The 21,305-nt window shown below is 42.9% G+C and overlaps 1 protein-coding gene across 2 annotated transcripts in view; it reads right to left on the bottom strand.

Annotated features, from left to right (window-relative positions):
• The window catches only part of ERICH1 (glutamate rich 1), a 70,045-nt gene that overhangs the window by 47,309 nt on the left and 1,431 nt on the right, over window positions 1-21,305 (bottom strand). For both annotated transcript variants that reach the window (XM_083177380.1, XM_083177379.1), the window contains exons 2-5: window positions 10,095-10,253; window positions 3,894-3,939; window positions 3,771-3,808; window positions 704-838 (exon numbers count right to left, since the gene is read on the bottom strand). In XM_083177380.1, the coding sequence (XP_083033506.1) occupies window positions 704-838; window positions 3,771-3,808; window positions 3,894-3,939; window positions 10,095-10,253 (378 nt within the window). The remainder of the gene's footprint in view (window positions 1-703; window positions 839-3,770; window positions 3,809-3,893; window positions 3,940-10,094; window positions 10,254-21,305) is intronic.

Raw genomic sequence — 21,305 nt, 5'->3', positions numbered from 1 at the left:
CTAGCAGGAGCATGAGCGGGGCAACTTCTTGTATATACCACAGAGTGCGGAAGGGGGGGGGGGGGAGGCAGGTCTCTCCTCACATTGCTCATCTGCCGGGGTTACAGTCAGTCAATCACATCCCGACACCAGCCCCTTCCCAGGCCCGGCAGCCCAACGACAGGCTGGGGGAACTGCCCGCTCCCTGTCAGCGGCAGCACCGTAATCCCGGTCACACGCAGTGGTGCACCTAGCAGGACATACATGCTGCTGTGCACCACTTACTGAACATAATGCTGTGCCCCACTGCCTATCTCTCCTATATATTAGCCCAGAACTGTGTATATAACGCTGGGCGGAGTTTCTCTATGACTCCGCCCAGAGTTATACACACACTCACAGATTGACAATTCTGGGCTATTATACAAGGGATATGGAATGACTAAGAGAAATAAAAAAAACACAGAAACAGTAGCAGTAAAGGACAAAGCAATAATCCAATTTGCTAGACCAGAGGACAAACAAATAGACTTCACATGAAGGACATGAGCTTTTCATCTTGTCATAACAGTACAGAAAAATGCAAAGATCCCTAATGATTTATAACAGAATGGCGCATCCAGATGTGTCCTCTTACATTGTGGCTGAACGCAACTCCTATACACAGCAAAAATTTAAAGGGACACATCTGTACAACAATGAATTAATCAAAATAGCAGTGTACCTTGTGTATCATCACTAAGGTTGGACTCTTCTGTGGGGGAAGACTTGGCATCCATTGAAACGCTTGCTGCATAGTCATCGGGTGGAAGACTCACAGTGTACATTTTCTGCTCAGACATGCTCCCCTTTTCATCAGCTGCAGGTAAATAAGCGGTCAGTCTGAGATCCACTAAAAATGCTAGCATCGCTCACATTTGTCATATAAATTCAAATAAAAAAAATGTCTAAAAAAAGATTATATTAGCCATATAAAAAGGTAAACATTACAGGTCATTATGAGGAATAAAAATGTTTAATTGGCAAATTTCACACCTATTTTGACAAATTCCCTTGGCACTCAAAGGGGTAATGGCAAACCAGGCTATACTCCTCAGAATCCAAGAATCACTATGATCATTTTAAATCAAATGAGCCTTTATGTCTATATCTGCCAAATACAATTAGCATTTTCTTCTGTACATTACTGTTATTGTTGCCTTAATCATAAAGTTGGGATAAAAATAGAAAAAAAAACCCATCAACTATGCACCTGGACAGCCATGTCATGAAACAAGCAGTGCAAATGCATGCAGGGTAAATACTGGTGGCTTTTGTATGTAGCACACAATACATGGCGCCCTTATTTTTACACTGTAATTTAGAGTTCAACTAGGATATCTGCCTATTTGTTCATCAAGGTTGTATGTCCACTCCACGGCACTTTGCACTACCCAAGTAAGTGGAAGATTTGGCTTCCTTTATAGGGATCCACCTGGAAAATCAGATTCTATTATATGGCTCTGCTGTGTGTCTACTAAATGCTCAAAGTATTCTTTTGTCAGGAGAACAATGGGGTACAACTAAAGGCCCACATACACTAGCCGATTTTGGTCAGATTTAGGCCAGATCAGTCGGATCTGGCCTAAATCGGACCAAAATCGGCTAGTTTTGATGTCCCCTCAGATCCGATGCGCGGTACCGTGCGCATCGGATCTGCGTCGGGTGGTCGGACCTGCTGTACGTCCGACCACCCGACTTGGGACCTAGTGGGGCGGTGGAGGGAGCAGGGGGGGCTGGGGACGCTGCGAGGGACACAGGCGGCATAGAGCCGGGCGGGGGGAGCCGGGAGCTGTCAGCACTGAATAAAAAAAAGCCCATACAATGAATGGGCGGCCTGTGATTGGCTGAGCGCTCTCTCAGCCAGTCAGCAATTGGCTGAGAGAGCGCTCAGCCAATCACAGGCTGCCCATTCATTGTATACAGTAGGCTTTTTTTTCTAGCACTGACAGCTCCCGGCTCCCTCTGCCCGGCTCTATGCCGCCTGTGTCCCCCGCAGCGTCTGTGTCCCCCGCAGCGTCTGTGTCCCCCGCAGCGTCCCCAGCCCCCCTGCTCCCACCAGCAGCCCCCCCCCCCTCCCCCGGTTTTTACATGTGATAAATCGAGACGATTTATCACATGTAAAAAATGGCACATCAAGTGCCAATCTAATCAAGCTCCCCCGGGGAGCAGCCGGGGAAGCTCAGGGGGAAGTCGGGGGCGACTTGTCCTAAGGACAAGTCGCCCTAGTGTATACTCTCTATTACTGTGGCTTTGTTACTCCTTTAGCTTATGTGAACTTTGCATGAGAAAGGGGGAAATAAGTAGGAAAGAAAGAAAATGCAGACAGGGTGTGACTTTGCACCTTTGTATGCTTATTATGCAAGTGGCCTAGATCATAACAGATTTTTGTATGTAAAATACAGTAGCTTGTAAAAAAAAAAAAAACCCACAGTCATTTCATGGCTCAGAACACTCAGTTAAAACCTTAATCTGTTGAGGACATCTCACCATCCAAGGTAAGCTTATTTGAACCTAAATGATAGATAGATAGCCAGACGTAAGGATATCCTTTCAAGGAATTAAAGAATTAAGGATCAAGTAGGGTTGAGGTTATAAAAAGGTGAAAAAAAGGCAGTGTAGATGGGCCAAGTGTTTCTTATATGTCATCAAATTTTATGTTGCTATGTTTAGATAAATGATAGAGGTGGGAATAAAAAATAATGAAACAAAAAAACCAAAACAGGAACGTTAAATAGAAAGATAGAAAGGGGCCCCAAGGCTAGCCACAGATATTAGGCTTCCCCCAAATGTAAGAAGGGTTTACAGCAGGTATCTCGGATAGCTGCTGCAATCCCTCTATTGCCGCTGGCAGCTGCATAGGATGCAATCCTGCCCTATTTTACCAATATTGGGGATGCAAAGTATTCCCTATATTGGCTCCCACTGCTTCCGCACTGCATAGGATGAGGGGACAGAAAAAGAGTGTCTTGTTCTGGTGCACCTAAGAAAACAAATTGACTCTTAATATATAACTTTTAATGATTAATAGTTAAAATTGTTGCGAAAAAAAACCAAAACATAAACAACATGTAACAGACAAAATTAAAAGGGGAAGACCCCTCACTCAGTGTAACCCCCTTTTCCCCACTCCCTAATGTTTATTTATAATAGTTGTCTGTAGGTATCGTGTGCAGCTTAATTATAAGGAAAGTCCATCCCTCTAAGGATATGGGGCTCTCTAGCCACTTGTGAAATCCTAGCCGTTTGGCAAATAGAGGCTAGACAATAATAGCATGCAACTTAAGTGCACTTGTGTGTATAGAACAGGAAGAATGAGACGCTACACAGGTAGAGCCGGCAGATGCCAGACACGGGTGACGTTCCCGCTACAGCACTGCCGCTCACTCCTGGAGCCGCTAGTCCCCTTGTCTGGTTGCCTCTGGTGAACTCAATCCGATGTGTGCAGGCTTGCACCTACCTCGTTCACCCAGCTAGGCAAGCCTGTGAGAGCACCGGATCTGGTGCCAGACCGCGTCCCTCACTTGTGGTCACGGTATTAGCCGGAGACCTCACTTGGGCATCAGTACAGATCAAAATAACAGTAATATGTGGGGAGGGGAGAGGGGCGTTTAAACACACTGAGTGTGTAAGATCGGTCAGCGTACGCTTCCGCACTGCACTCTGGGAAATTTTACCCAGGGTGGCGAGTAACCTTACACCGGCCCTAATTATCGTATGAAGTATGGTTCGCTGTTACATGTTTCCCGTACCTGCAATCTGTTCATGATTCAGGCCTTTATCACGTGATCTACAGAGAATGACAAAACACCCTATTATCCAGAAAGTACAACCTCATTACCAGGGTTACAGTAGGCTATATTGTAAAATATTACCGGTTATGTTCCTCCTGCTCTGTGTCTCTGGTTTTCAGGTTGGCGTCTTTTCGAAAAATATATAAAAACAAATTTAGAAACATGAGTAGCATTCTTCAATTGCAAAAAACAAAGCTGTAAATCTAATGCAGGGGTGGGGAACCTTTTTTGTGCGGGGAAAAAAATCCTTCGGGGGCCATAAGTAAAACTGTATCTTACAAATTGTCCTGCTGCAGCCGTCCCACGCTCCAGCGGCTGCCGCTGAATAGGACTGACAGTCTCTGGCTGCTGTTGATTAAGAGGAATCTCGCGAGAACTACCGACCTACGCGAGAATTCCCCTGTACTTGACTCCCGGCAAAGCTGCCAGGCAGGTGGGAGGGCCACTCACACCGGCTACGGGGGCCGCATATGGCCCCCGGGCCTGAGGTTCCCCACCCCTGCTCTAATGGAATGTGTTTATCAAAATAGTGTACAAAACATACACTAATCAGCAAATCAGTTTTTTTAAGGCCCATACAAACATTGAGATGTGTGCTAAGTGATTTACTTGCTAGGTGATCCAACCAGATTTTGCCTGCATGTGGTAAAGATGTGAGCAGGCAATGGCAAAGCAAGGGAACGCGTATCCACATCGCTATAAAATGTACACACGGAGCAATTTGGGCTTAATTTCTAAGCAATCTGCACAGATCACTTAGAAAATAGTCAAGAATCGATCCGTGTGTATGCTTCTTTACAGAAATGGTGAAAAATATCAGATTATTTTTATGATTTTTTGCCACAATGATTATCCTGCAAAATAAACTAAATATAAACCAGGTACTGTATATATGAAATAAAAATACTGACCATACCCAATACTGAATACCTTCCTGTATATTTATGGTCTGATTCAGATTTGGGAATAGAGTAAGAAAAGGCAAGTAAAGGGGCATACACATGGTACGATTTAAACTTCTCATTTTCACTATATAGCCAAAAATCAAAAGAAAAGTGTGTATGCAGCTTGCGATGCCAACGCGTGGCCTCGTAGGATTGGCATTGCAAGATATAATAGACACTGCAGGCAAGACAATTAGGACAATATTGTGTACAATTTAGTGTTCTAGTAAAGTCAAAATAGGTAAATAGTTAAAATCTCAAGATTGTATGGTTCTGGGCTCCGGGGAGTGCAAGGCAAAAATCGCACCATGTGTCTGCACCTTAACTGTGCATCTTTGTAAAACTAGGCTGCACAGTAGCTATACCCCTATTTATGCTGTATTTTATCAACACACCCTGTACGTTACCTTGTAATTTGTATGCTATGTACGGCACTGCGGACACTTTGTGGCGCCTTATAAATAAACGTACTACTAGCTGGTGCATATGTACAGTGTGCAGAGAGATTTGGGCTCTACCCCGTATGCCAACTTAAAAAAAAAAAAAAAAAAAAAAGGAGATATAGATATACCATATATACTCGAATATAAGCCTACTTTTTCAGAACATTTTTTATGCCGAAAAGGCCCCCCTCGGCTTATACTCGAGTGAGGGTCCCACTTGAGTCAATAAGTTTTCCCAGTTTTTTGTTGTGAAATTAGGTTCCTCGGCTTATATTCGGTCGACTTATACTCGAGTATATACGGGTAGATAGATCTATCTATCTCCAGGTGCACTTGCTCCTTCTTACTTTATTCCCCAATTTATTTGAATCATGCCCTTAAGATCTCAGGTTAAAACATCCTGAGATTTGTGTTCTGCCATGGCTGCAGCTTAAGCAATATTATTGTGGATAAAATGTACATAATCGTGTTAGAAATAAAACAATGGAGCAGATATATGAAGAAGTGATAAGGAGGAGAAGTGAGCCAGAGGAGAAGTGGCCCATGGCAACCAATCAGCTGCTCTATATAATTTTCTATAATGCAAATGACAGATGTTACTTCAGTGTTGATTGGTTGCCATGGGCAACTTCTTCCTCCTTTATCACTGCATACATGTGCCCCAATATTTATACTAAAACAAGGTAAAAAAAATTCCACAAATGTACAGTGTAAAATTATTTTCCCATTAGATCTTTGGAATGTTAGCATTTGCCATCAATATATTTGCATTAAAATACAGATGTACTTTGCAATAATCATCATCATCATCATCGTGCACATTTTTGCACATCTTAAAACACGGCACCTGTACACAGTCCTGCACATTGTATTAAGTATACATTTAAAAAGATGAAATAATAAATAGTACTGTCTGCCAGAAGAGGGCAGTAAGTGACCTTGACACAAGAACAGCTGCCAAGTGTCGGCTTTCCAAAAATGTATTCATAGCAAGGTGAGAAACATTCAAAATGTTACTATATCCAAAAAGACTTTGTATGTCACAGAAACATACTTGGGAGCACACGCCACTGCTTAATTAGCCTGCGGAGATCCCTTATGCTAGCTCTAAAAATGCTCACAAAAACACAAGGGAAAGTTAAGTTACGAGAAAAAAAACTGAATACAATGTATAAAAATACTGTATTAGGGGTGGGATGTTTTAACATCTGCCGCCCGTTTTAGCGCCCCTTCGCCGGCGACTGCATTGTTACTATTCGCATATGCGGCTCCAGCGCTGATCTTCCGGGTCTGAGACACAAGCTGGTGGTTCCCTCCACAGCGCTGACCAGGCTGAGGGGCATTGGAGCATATGGAAACGCGGTATAAACCACTATAACGGGGTTTTTACTGCATTTCTGTTTTAGAGCATCCTGCCCATTGTGCATTATAAAAGCTTTTGTCAATCTTGATTTATTGGACACAGGGTAGTTTAGAAACACAGGTGCTAATACAAAATATGATGTCAGATTGCGCTCTCTTAACTGCACTTGAAGAATGACTATTAGCATATGATTGGTTACTATGGGCAAATCTTATACCAGATTTCATAAATACTGTACTTCATATTGTTCCTTTTATAGGTCAGTGCTCTGCCTTCCAGCCGTGGTGATATAATCAACTGTAATGAATGCAGTGAGCAAAAGCCAAGTAGTAAAGGGTCGTTAGTTCGACACAGTAAAGGTCGACATACATCAGATCGACCACGAAGGGTCAACATGGGTTAGGTCAACACCTAAAATACTTTGACATGCTTAAGGTCAACACGGTTGGAAGGTCAACACAAGCATTAGGGCGACAGTCAAAAGACATGGGTTTTTACCATTTAGTTTTCTTTTGCCCCATTTCATGCCCCACCAGCCACTTGGGCGTGGAGGGAGACTAGGCACCTCGCCGTGCTTGTTGCCGTGTCCGAAGCATGGTGAGCGCTGTGAGCGATGCGAGGGGGATGCGGTGCACCAATACAGTGTCTATGTCGACTATGTCGAAATTCGGGACAAAAAAAATAAAACACATTTAGACTTTTTGACTGTCGACCTAACGCTTCTACCAACCTTGTCGACCTATTTCAGGTGTCACCCTAACCCATGTCTACCTTTAGTGGCTGACTCAATGTATGTCAACCTTCACTTGGTCGACCCAGTGACCCATACCCAGCCAATTTAGGTCATATACAATAGGCAAGAAAAAGAGGGAGCTCTGACGACAGAGATTGGGGGTACAATAGGAGCAGATACGGGCTGGGTGCGGTGTGCAGAGTTTGTGGGCTAAAAACTGTCACAGCTCAAAATTAGAGTATATTGCAGAAGCTGTCATTTTGATGGGTTTTTAACTAGTACAAAATAAAGTTATCCGAAGGTGAACAATCCCTTTACTGATATAAAAGGTTTGAAGTTAAATTCTAACTTGTTATATTCCACCTTTGCGTTAACAGATGATGCTAGTACCATCTTACCCAATTACATCCTAGATTGTATTATTGGTCTCAGAAAGCAGACGATTGTAATAAAGAGTAATATCGAAGCATCAAATAAAAAAGAAAACCAAATTTACCCTGAGATTAGAGATTTCCATTTTTTCGCAACTTAATTATTTTGGTGCAGCTCATTAGAGCGCTCTTCAATATTCCGTGACTCATTAACAAATTGTCATGATGAGTTTGAGGGGAAAGGGAATTCTGCCCAGCTCCCATTTTTCATGTGCAATACTATTATCTAGGTTTGGAACGTGCAATTCATCAGGCGAGGAACATCCTGTCTTGTCTGCACATTTTTCCCATTGAATCATCAATCCCTCTTTTGTCCTCAAATTTCACTTTTTAGTAAAAGTACACTTTCATCTACTTCCGTATAAGCAAGATTACATTCAAGAAAACTGGAAGAGACATATAAGATCGAGCTGAAAAAAATGGTTGCCATGTCTTTTGAAAGGAACATGACTTGTCTTCATATTGCAATGCATATATACATACATTATGTAGAAAAACCTAGACAGGAGTTGTCACATTTGAAAAGCTCTTGCTAGTAGTAGTCATAACTTTGGAAGCACCTCTGTAATTAATACTTGCTTATGTCGGGCCACATATCCACTTATGCAGCAAAGTGGGAGGGGTTGTTGTGTCACAGTGCCCAATACAGACCTGTTCACACCCCACCATCGCGCAAATCCCCTCGCTAGCATGTGCTAACACATCCTCTCGCATGTGGCCACACACCCAAAAAATCATCCGACGTTCGCTCACACCATCAAATGATTTTTCGGTCATTCGGAATTTTTCATTTACACCCTGTCCTCTGAATTTGGGGTGAACACTGATGTCATGTGACGTCACCCGCCTGCCCCAAGCAGGCATCAGAATACCTGCAGGGGAACATCCAGTGTTTTATGGGGATATCCAGAAACCTCTAGGCTTTCCCGCTGCCACCACCTCCTGGAGTGAATGGCCCCGCAGGGACGGGGCCGGGCCGGTTACGAAGAGTTCTGTATTGACCCACAGTTCATGGAGTAATGAACCAAAGTTTCCTGCTGTAAAATGCCACAAATGACATAGGACAATGTGCTCCCTGCATTCGCCACTTTAAACTTCCCCTCCAAGATCTCTTGAAAGGAAGTCCTAAAAAATCGGCAACTATGGTTTTATAGCTATTAAACTGAAACACATTAGATTATTTTTTAAACAATATACACGATAATGACCATTGTTCATTATATTTTTGTGCATATTGCATATTATGTACACACTATGGCCCGTATTCAGATCTGATCGCAGATCAGATGTGTTCTCAAAATGGGCAAAACCAGGTGGGGCAGATGTAACATGTGCAGAGAGTGTTAAATTTGGGTGGGGTGTGTTGAAACTGAAATCTAAATTGCAGTGTAAAAATAAAGCAGCCAGTATTTACCCTGCACAGAAACAAAATAACTCACACAAATCTAATTATCTTTGTACATGTTACATCTGCCCGCCTGCAGTGCACCTGGTTTTGCCCATTTTGAGAACTGCGATCAGATCTGAGTAAGGGCCTATATCTTTCACAATGCATGCTCCCATCAGTCATTAGAGGCCCCCTCTGTAATCTGTACATGCAGATCAATCCTGACTATAATCGCCAACGACAGATAAACTCCTGGATATGGCCACTGAAGAGATCTCGTGAAATCCAAGTTTCACAACAATATAGTTTGTCAGTGAGCTCCGCGAATTCAAGGGAAATCAACGAGACTGTTCATAGAGTATAATCCGTTCAGATGCTACAGTATGTTTGTAAAAGAGTGAATGAAGAACACTATTATAAAGGTGTGTACACATGATACACTCCATAAGCGATATCGTTAACGACTTATGTGGACTTCCCGGGTAAACTATATAGAGAAGACACACTGAAAGATATTACTAACAATTCATCACTCAGCCCCCTGCTCAGAGCATGCAGTCATTGACAATATAGTCACAATCTGGCTGTATGTACAGATGACAGGGTGCGTCATTAATGACCCGTAGGAGTACGCATCGTTCACACTATACGATATGCATGATAATATCGATAACTTATCATCTAGTGTGTACACACCTTAACTAATCTCAGTGTATGAACATTTAATTTAGGTAACAATATAAACAGTTACAATATTTATCCAATATAATAAACTGCCAACGATGCTTCTTAGCTTTACCCAGGGAATTGAAGTGTGCAAGCCAGCGGCTACTAGATGGCGCTCAACAAAGTCAGTCAAGTGATGCTCCTTCAGCACACACACAGCTGCCTGCATGGGTATTACGATTATGTTGTTCTGTCATTCTGACTTGCCGATTACTACTGTATATAATACAACTACCAGATAAAATTACTTGTTACCTGCTGGAAATGTTGTGAGCAGCTGTACAACTTCCACTTCTGTCTCTTTTGCCGGTCGCACAATTTTCCCATTCTCAGATTGTACATCAGGGGGTTTAGCAGTGGAGGAGTTGGAAACGGTTTCTGGATACAGTCTTGCCAATACTTTAGAAACGAATACTTATTGGAAAAAGACAAAAACAAATTCTTTAGGTAGCAACACACAAAAAAGGCCACGGTTTTAAAGATAAAAAGGGGAATATTTGCTTACGTAGAATTTTTCAACCTATTTTCAGTTGGCTGCTAGAAATAAACAGAGTACCCATTATTTGCACTACTAGAGTATAGACACATTTTAACTCCGTAAAGCTTTAGGTGTTTTAACCTTGGGACTATAGATGGTATCTTTTTTTCCATGTAGCATGAAAGTCTACTGTCAATACTAAAGCTCAGCACTTGGGCATGTGCCACCATCATGGCTCCGAACCCATCATGCCCCTTCTTACTCCCAGCAGCAGCCATGCCCCACTGTGCTGGATGGCAGAAAGCAGGCAAGCCAGGTCTATATTATGTTAGGTAGCCATCTACAATAGTATTGATGATTACACTTAACCATAAATCATTTGATTTCTGACTGGACCACTAACCTATGCCACCTTTGCAACACCCCAGGACACCCAGTTTAGGAACCACTGACTTGGAGAAACTATTGTTCAGGAAAAGAAAAAAAAATATTCAAAATTTAAAATGAACAAAGGGGTTCATAGACACCCCCACAACAATTTTAAAGTAGAATCTACTAAATCCATTATAATGAGTTAAGACAAATTTGTTGGGTATGGGTCATTGGATTGACCAAATGAATGTCCACATCACTGAAGGTCACAAGGCTTAGGTCGACACCTGAAATAGGTTGACAGGGTTGGAAGGTCGACATGTGTTTTTCACTTTTTTCTTTTCTTAATGTCGACACAGTTGACATGGACACAGTCAAGGTGTACTGCCGCACTCACCATGCTTTTTAATTCTCCCACCACACTGTGGTGGATGGTAGGCCAGAAAATACCGCCTGTAGGCACATGTCAGTTCAAAAACTCAAGTCAACCATTTGAATGTCAACCTTCTTATTGTCAACCTAATGCTTGTGTGTCAACATTCCAACCCTGTCAACCGTAGCCATGTAGACCTATTTCAGTTGTCGACCTTCAATGGTTGACCCAATGCCTTTCTGCCTAAATGGGGTCAACCTATTGACTATATCCCAATTTGTTAACTGACAGATTCCGTTTAAAAAAAAAAAAGACAACAACAACAACCTGTCATTTTAAAATTTTAGGTACTAGCAAATATACGGAGTTGCCCTTTAATATCCAGTGAGATGGAAAATATCATTGTCTCCATCAGCGCTGGCAGGGAACAATGCAAATCTGGCATGTTCAAATTCCGCACAATGTTTTGACACTGAATGTGATCTGCTAAACGACAGTCTGAGCGTTTCCTGCTCTAATAACACGGTCAATTCCTGTTGCTGTTGACATTTTGATGTCCTTGTCATGAAACAGTATGCCGAAAAGCTATTTATGTCACAAAAACAAAGCAAGCACAGAAGCAATTGTTTATAAGGCGAGACTGCAACTAGGTGTTCAGACCAGACAGGTGACCTTTACAATTTCATTACTTTTCATAAAAACACTGAGACCATGCGGCATGTAAACTGTATAATGATCTCATCTAAATATATCTCAACTACTTCAGCCACTCACATTAAGGATTCACTGAGGCATAAGAACTTTCAAATCAAATCAATAACAAAATCCAATCTAACCAAGGCTTTTTAAATTCAAAATAAAACAAAATAAATAAAAAGGAAAGGGGTAGGGTAAGTGCACGAACTACGATAACTAAGCCTACCAGCTCAGAGATTGGCGTGACCTCACAAGTCTTACCACGCCGGAGGTTTTATGCCAGTGACCCCTCCAAGCAGGATTTGGGCTTTTCCGGCACCAGACACAGCGGTGGCGGCCCTTTGGTGCCCTTTTTGAGCTGGCATATATACAGGGACAAGATATGGAGAATCGCAGTTATCTAGCCGGGTCAAGATCAGAATGGACAAAGCAGGTCCCAAAGGATAAGGCAAAGGGAGTCCAAGGTCGGGCCGGATCATACTCAGGTGCTGTAATCAGTCTGCTATGGTCAGACAATATGTAATCAGTCTGCTGTGGTCAGGATCAAATATGGTTTGAGGTAACATGTTTAAAAAAGGGGCAGACTAGATGGGCCAAGTGGTTCTTATCTGCCGTCAAATTCTATGTTTCTATGACAACACAAGACTGATTAACCCCTTCCTGACACAGCCAGTTTTTGCCTTCCTGACAGAGCCCTTTTTTTCAAATCTGACATGTATCACTTAAGTGGGGATAACTTTTTTTTGCTTTTACTTATCCCAGTGATTTTGAGATTGTTTTCTCGTGACACATTGTACTTCAAATTAGTGGTAAATTTGGGTCGATACAGTCTGTGTTTTTTTGTGAAAAATGCCAAAATGTCGTAAAAAAATGGAAAATTTAGCAATTTGCAAAATGTTACATTTTCTGCTTGTGAGACAAATAATCATACCACTCAAAATAGTTAATAACTAACATAGACCATATGTCTACTTTATGTTTCCATCATTATTTCAACTTCCTTTTAATTTTTTTGGACACTAGGAGGCTTAAAATATGAATAGCAAATTCTCAAATTTTCAAGAAAATTTCAAACACTGATTTTTTTAGGGACCAGTTCAGTTCTGATGTGACTTGTATGTGAGACACCCCCATAAATGATGCCATTTCAAAAACTGCACCCCTCACAGTATTCAAAACAGCATTTTGGAAGTTTGTTAACCCTTTAGGTGTTTCACAGGAATTAAAACAAAGTGTAGGTGAAATTTCAAAATTTCTTTTTTTTGCAGATTTGCAATTTTAATACATTTTTCTAAGGAACACAGTAGATTTTACTAGAGAAATGTGACTAAAAATTGATTCCCCCAATTCTTTTGTTTTCATAAATATCCTATATGTGGCCCTAGTGTGCACGTTGACCAAACCACAGGCTTCATAATAGAAGGAGCACCTACTTGATTTTGGAGCCTCCTTTTTATGAGATTATTTTTTAGGCACCATGTAGGTTTCTAGGCACCATAAGATGCTAAAAGTTAGGAACCTCCCCCACAAGTGACCCCATTTTGCAAACTACACCCCTCAGGGAATTCATCTAGGGGTATAATGTACATTTCAAACCCCCAGGGGTTTCACCAATTGTGGTACAACTGGGCAGTGAAAATGAAAAATTAAATTTTTTACACAAAAATGCAGTTCTGGCTCAAAATTTTTCATTTTCACAAGGAATGAAGGAGACAAAGCACCCCAAAATCTGTGCCCCAATTTCTCCCGAGTACGGCAATGCCTCACATGTGACCAAAAAATACCAGTTGGGTGCATGGCAGGACTCAGAAGGGAAGGAGTGATTTTTGGATTTTGCGGCTCAGATTCTGGTGGAATGAATGGTGGGTGCTATGTGGCATTAGCAAGACCCCCGAAGCACGGTGAAATGATGAACCTAATAATCCATAGATGTGTGGTATATTTTAAAACACTCCTTTATACATAGGCCGGGTTTGTCGGGGCAAGTGTCACACTGGAAAATAGTTTGCTTTCTTATTCCCTTTTTATAGCAAACTTTGCACCTTTTTTGTGTCCTGCCCTTTTTTCCAGTGGAGGGGATTTCATCAGAAAAATGCTGCCCTGGTACAATACGGGGGCCAGTACTAGAAGTACTGGGGCCCTCTGCCTGCTGGTTCCCAAATATTAGGCTCTTTATGACTTCCTCTTGAAAGTGCATAAATGTCCCCCTCTGGCTGGTAGAACGGAATAGCACGTAAGCGTTATACAGTGCCATCTGGATGATATACACGGCCAGCTTCTTGTACCAGATTTTTGTTTTCCGCAGGGCACTGTACGGCTTCAGTACCTGATCTGAAAGATCCACTCCGCCCATGTACTTATTGTAATCCAGGATACAATTAGGTTTTGAGGTGTGGGTACTGGTACCTCGTACAGGGACGGAGGTGGTACTGTCTCCGTGAATTGTTGTCAGTATAAGGACATCCCTCTTGTCCTTATATTTGACCAACAACATATTTTCGGTGGATTGTGCCCTGCTTTCACCCCTTCTCATTACTTAGGCAATGTGCGTTTTTGGGAGGCCTCTTTGGTTCTTGCGCACAGTACCGCAAGCTGCTGTACCTCTTGAACCAAGGGCCTTAAACAGGGGGATGCTAGTGTAAAAGTTATCCACATAGAGGTGATAACCTTTATCCAGGAAGGGGTGCACTAAATCCCAGACAATTTTTCCACTAACACCTACGAGGGAGGGGGGGCATTCTGGCGGTTTAATTCTTGAATCCTTCCCTTCATATACCCTAAACCTGTGAGTGTACCCTGAGGTGCTTTCACACAGCTTATACATTTTTATGCCATACCTTGCCCTCTTACTGGGAAGGTACTGGCGGAATTTAACCCTTCCTTTAAAATGTATAAGGGACTCGTCTATGCAAATGAATTTATCTGGGATGTACATCTCTGGAAATTTGGCACTGAAATGATCAATGACCGGCCTGACTTTGAATAGCCGGTCAAAGGTGGGATCATCTCTGGGTGGGCACTGTGCATTATCGTTGTAATGCAAAAATTTAAGGATTAACTCAAAACGAGTCCGGGTCATGGCCATACGGTAAAGTGGGGTGCTGTACAGAACATCTGTACTCCAATATTGCCTAATTTCTGGCTTTTTTACTATGCCCATATGAAACACCAGACCCCAAAACGTCATCATCTCTACTGCATCTACAGGGGTCCACCTAGCAAATGATGACGTGGGGTTTTGAGCAATAAACTGCTGGGCATATAAATTAGTTTGGTCCACCATTAAATTTATAAAATCATCAGAGAAAAATAATTTGAAAAAGTCAATTTCTCTGAGACCTGTGGAATCAAATTGGATTCCTGGGATGGCCAAAAACTCAGGAACCTGGGGCTCAAAATTGTCTGGTGGTGGGGTCCATACGAGATCAATTATTGGGGGGGGGTCTCAGCTGCTCTACGGGGGCGTCTTTGAGGGGGTCCCTCATCACTAGAGGAGGAAGAGGAGCTTAAGATGAATCCTTCAAATTCCCCGCTTGCCTCACTGGCTGTGTCAGAGTCAGAGGCAAGCATGGCATATGCCTCCTCCGCTGAATACATTCTTCTGGATGACTGGGATGACATTTGGGATGACATTTTTATTTTTGTGTTTCTGGTAGTGAAATGTTTCAACACGTGTATAGTGTAGGGGGGGGGGGGGGGTACAAACTTTATTTCAACCCGGGGGGGGTATGTAGTGTGTATGTAGTGCAGAAAAAAAAAAAAAAAAAGGTCCTGCGCCAAAAATTGAGCACAGATGTTGGTCAGTAACGTCCGTCACTGAACAGCGCTCAAAGGCAACAGGAATTTGAGCAAAAAAAAAAAAATAGATCAATCCTGTGCCGAAAAAGCTGATCAGTGATGTACGTCACTGATCAGCGCACAGTGGCCACAGGACACCCACAAAATCACAGTGTGTGTAAAAAAAATAAATAAAAAAAAAAGACCCTCAAAAAAAAAAAAAAAAAAGGTGATCAGTGATGCGACACTGATTACCAGTGAGGGGCAGCAGGTGCACAACCTTTGGTGCAACTGACAGTGCAACTGGCAGCAACTGACAGGTATATATAAAAAAAAAAACCCTGCACCCCCAAAAAGTTGCTGATCAGCACAGATATACTGATCAGCACAAAAGGGGGGGTAGCAGACACAAAATATAGCACTCTCTATCACTCTCTGTCACTATCTCACTATCTCTCACTATCTCTCACTATCTCTCACTATCTCTCACTATCTCTCACTATCTCTCACTCTATGACACTGCAGCAGCAGCACTGCACCCCCAAAAAGTTGCTGATCAGTTAATTTATACTGATCAGCACAAAAGGGGGGGCAGCAGTCAGTTGCACACGCAGCACAGCTGTATATATATAAAAAAAATACCAGCACCCCCAAAAAGTTGCTGATCAGCACAGATATACTGATCAGCACAACAGGGGGGAGGGGGGGGGGCAGCAGACACAAAATATAGCACTCTGTCACTATCTCTCTCTATCTCTCTCTATCTCTCTCTATCTCTCTCTATCTCTCTCTATCTCTCTCTATAACTCTATCACACTGCAGCAGCAGCAGCACAACACAGGAAGTCACAAGAAGTCAGATCCAGGAAGCATCCAGCACGCTACAAGCAGTGATCAGGTGATCAGGTAAGTATTTGCAAGGATCAGGTCAGTATATCACGGCAGATAGGCACGGTGACCGCACTGCACGCAATTCCAGGCCGGAATGGCGTCTGCAGTGCAGTCACCGTTCGTTTAAATCACCCTCCATGGCTGTGATTGGCCCGTCGGTCCGACGAACCAATCACGGCCTTTGGGGGCGGGTGGGGTGAGACCAGTGTCACCCTTACACCCCGTGGTGATTGGTGCTGTACTTTACAGCACCAATCACCACCGATCCCTGTGTCACCGGCGAACGTTATTCGCCGGTACACAGAAAACGCTGTAATTGGCTGTTCACATTTGAACAGCCAATCACAGCGATCGCCGTCGGGGGGGAGGCATCGCCACCCCCCCTGGGCATGCAGGGACATGTCTGCTGTCAGGGACAGCAGACATGTTTAAACTGTCACCGCGTCTATAGACGCGGTGACAGTTTAAAGCCATGACGTACATTTATGCCATGCGTCGGGAAGTACATCCCGGCCATGACGTAAATGTACGTCAAATGTCGGGAAGGGGTTAAGAGCATGGAGCAGAGTAAGGCAGATCTGAATTAGAAGGGCAATTGTAAACCATGCACAGATAAATGCCACTCTATCCCTTCACTTACCGACATGTGGCATCATGTGATTGGATTACTACAAGGTTTTTTTTGTGTGATGCATGTAGAAGTGGCTTCATCATTATATTAAAATATGGTCTGCCATAAACACAGGATTTGGGAGGTCATTCTGGTTGGCTCACAAAGCAGCAAATATTGCTGCTTTGCGAGCCAACTAAATGCTGCCCACCGGTCGCATGAACAGGCGCCCCCCGCTCGCACTGCGATTCTCCACGCTGGCATGCAAATGGGTGTTTTGCATAAACATCCAGTCGCAGCCTTTGGTGCGGAACCAAAATCATTCGATGGTGGTCGCCGTCTAACTAATGATTTCTTCAGGCCATGCAAATATAAGTCAGTGGAAACTGACTTATATTTGCGTCCATACCGCAGAAGCAAAACATCATTAGAATGATCTCCTTAAAGTAGGTTTTAACAGTACAATGTAAACACAGTCTTAAAAAAGGTTATGGGTCATTGGGTCAACCACTGAAGGTGGACAGAGCTAAGGTCCACAGGGTTAAGCGGTGAACAATGAGAAGGTCTACAGTCAAAAGGTCAACATTTTTTATTTTTTTTCTTCCGGATGTCGACATAGTCAACATGGACACAGTCAAAGTGTACCGCTGCGCTCATCATGCGTCGGCACATTATTTTATTCTCCCACCATGCCGTAGTGGATGGTAGGGTATGAAATACTGTCTGTCTGCACATATAGGCCCACAAAAAGTGAAAAACTCATATCGACCTAAGCCCTGTCGACCCACTGCATGTCGACTTAAATAGGGTAAACCTAGTGACTGTATACCTCAAAGATAGAGACAACTGTGGGATCTATGCCAAATTTGCTAGGTTTTCCTCATACCTGGTCAGGAAAAGTATAGTCTGTAAATAAAATATCCCATCACTATCCACATAAGTATACATTATTTGTATTTTCTATAGCTTTTTCAAATAGGTAGCAATTCTTTTTTGCTGAAAGTCACTCAGTTTACTCATTTGAGCGGCTTTCAGTTCGAAAGCCGCCCAGTGTGTACGAGGCAGCAATGAGCAGTGATGTTTGCTCCCGCATCATCGCTGCCCTGGCCGCTCATCTGCTGGTATTACCAGTGAAATGGAAGGCTTTCCATAGGGTTCCGTTATGGAAAGTTGTTCACCTGGGACGAATCACTGAAATGGATGAAAAAACAAGTGTTTTTCAGCCCAGCGACTCTCCCCATAAACGTTATCCCTACAAGCTGGGCAAAAACGGCCAGTGTGTATGGACCTTTAGTCTGACAACAAATATACTCAATTATAGAGTTAATCAGGAAGGGTGAAAATACCTTTTCACAGCTTTATATACTAAAATTAGAAAGGGCCTGAGAGAAATTTACTTTCACCCCTCTGATTATTAAACCACTGGCTTATCCTCAAAAATAAGTGTGGCAAGCATCAGTAGGACCCCTTTTCCAATTCCATAATAACCCAAGCTATTGATAGGAATGCCAGGTTTGCAGATTGGTGGAAAAGGGCCCTTGAAAAATAACCTGGGGTAAAATGACCAGGTGCCACCCAGTTCTATGCTAAAAGTTCATAGAGAGTCTGGTCGCTGGCACCTAGAACCAATGTGATCTCAAAGCACCAGCAAAACAAAGACTGCATACGGTGCAGCCCACCAATATGCCAGGTCCAGCCTGCTGTATGTTTGGGGTCTGAAAAGGCTCAGACAAGGGTTGGAGTCGTATTTGTAAAGCCCGGGTCAGACCTGCTATTTTGGTGGAAGAGGGGTATTTATATACTACCTGTGCTATTGCTATAGGTTGGTGTTACAACTTACTCAATAGCTAGACACCGAGGATTATGCCATCTACTCAGTCATTTTTAGTACAAAAAAAGTTTTTTGTAATAACAGATTTAAAGGAGTTGAATCTTTTCCTGACTGGATATTAGGTAACAGATGCATGTGGCCCACAGCCACAGCGTAGGTTATAAGTGCCTGTCAAAGTCTTTTGTTACAATACTGTCAGTAGTGTTATCCCTGCTGTTATATCAAATATGATCGGTGCATTACAAGACCTGTTATTTAAAAAAATAAAGAACCAGTGATGCACCTTTACATTTTAAATGTATGTGTGCCCTATCCCTCCTCACCTGGGTACTGTAGGAGTCCCGGTGAGGAACTGGTTAATAAAGGATTTCATGAGATGACCTGTTAAGACTGCCTCAAAATATTCCAGTTTTTAGAATATTTTGAGTTTTACAATTATGGATACGGATATAACTTATAAATGTTATGCCTCCAAACTCCTTCAGCAGATTGTCTACAGCTGCCTTCATTTCCTCCAACTTCAATCTGGTTTCCATAATTTCCAGTCCACTATAACTACCCTCACAAAAGTAAGCAATTTACTCCTTGCTGCCATATCCAAGGGCCACCACTCTCTGCTAGTCTTGACACTGGACTACACTCTCCTCCTTGAAATCTTTCGCTCCCTTAGTTTGCATGACACACAATGCCCCCCTTTTACTGTAGGTGTCCCCCAAAGTTCTGTTCTTGGAACTCTCCTCTTCTCTCTCTAGATAAGCTCATTCACACTTGACTTTCATTATGCTGATAATACTCATATACCCCCATACTCTCCTGACCTCTACCACTCATATTTCCAATTGTATCTCTCCTACCTGTTCTTACGGGGCCTACACATGGGGGAGATTTGCTGAGTGTTCCGAGCGATGCTAGATCTCTCAGCAAGATCGCCCAGTACACATCGATATGTCAGCACTGTGTGTTGAGCGATCTGCCAGGGCCAGTGGTCTCCATTGAGAACATGGTCCTGTCTGGCAATTAAGTAGATTTACCTAGCATGCTAGATATTATTCGCTGGGCCACGCATCGCTACAACCGGAGGACTTCAGGGGCATTTTCTAAGCGATCTAATGAGATCACTTAGAAAACAACCTGAATTCACCCTGTGTGTGGGCCTTGTTAGATGCTCCAGCACTTTTTAACACATTACCTTGTCTCCCACAATTTAATTCAGCAATTATTGTTACCGCTTTCCATTTGGGAGCCAATGTTGATTGTAATTTGCTTATATACGTTTCCAGATTCTTGTTTCCACCAGACAGATAGATCTTTAAGTGTGTACTCCACTTTAGACTATATTCTACTCCACACTCCTCAAAACAACACCTGCTCCTCGATATTGACCACCCTGATTCTTATTTCACGGTCATGTCCGTTGATGCCGGAATGTTTATATACCATGTCCTTGCCCTACATTGTCATGTACTGTCCAGTTTCCTCCTACAATCCAAAAAAACTAATAGGTTAATTGGTTCCCAACAAATAACACTAGAATGTCTGTGTAATATTATTATTTAGACACCAAAGGTGAGATTTAATAGGATGAGAGATTCAGAAAGTGAGAGATTTGGGAAGAAAGCTCCAGTTTTTTTTAAAGCGGCAATCATTTACACTGCAAAATCAAACGGGTTTTGCAGTGTAAATGATTGCCGCTTTAAAAAAACTGGAGATTTCTTCCCAAATCTCTAACTTTCTGAATCTCTAATCCTATTAAATCTCACCCCAACTGTCTTTTCTACACATAAAACCCCCAGTGCGCTATGCTGTACTATATAAATAACTGGTAATAAATAATTCACCCCCTTTATAATCTTACCCCCTCTTATAATCTGCAAGCCAATGAGAGACCAGAAACACCTTTCCACATGTGCCGTCTACACCCCTAAAAGCTCATGTTTTGCCTGTGGAAACAAGACAATAATACACATGCATCGCAAATAATTAAATAAGAATGGTTGCAATCAGTGGCGGCTCTTACCCTTTACGAGGAGGGGGGCTGCTACAATGTGCACCCCTCCGCTGCTGCTGCTAAGTCCCCACTCAGGTCCGATCCCGCCCACCAGTCCCCGCCGGGGCAAGCGCAGTAAATTCATACATACTGCACATGCGCTGGCCCATGCCTCCATGGGCTGCCTTTGCAGCAGCCCCCGGAGGCTTAATGGGATTCCCGGGTACCAGCGCATGCGCAGTATGGCCTGCGGTACTGCGCATGCACAGAACCCGTTTTGGGGGCTGCTGCACATTTGCGCACAGAGGCATCCTGGAGGGAGGGAACACCTCTCAATGGGACTGCCTTCAGTGACTGGCAGGTCAGACTTCCAATAAGAAGTCACTGCCAGTCACATTGAAGCCAGTTCAGTCTCACAGAGACTGCATCTGGCTTCAGTTTAGGCAGAGACA

This window comes from Crinia signifera, chromosome 3 (genome assembly GCF_055691185.1).
Source record: "Crinia signifera chromosome 3, ASM5569118v1, whole genome shotgun sequence".
Classification (NCBI taxonomy): domain Eukaryota; kingdom Metazoa; phylum Chordata; class Amphibia; order Anura; family Myobatrachidae; genus Crinia; species Crinia signifera.
Note: the sequence above shows the minus strand (reverse complement) of the source record. Positions and strands in the feature narration are given on the sequence as shown.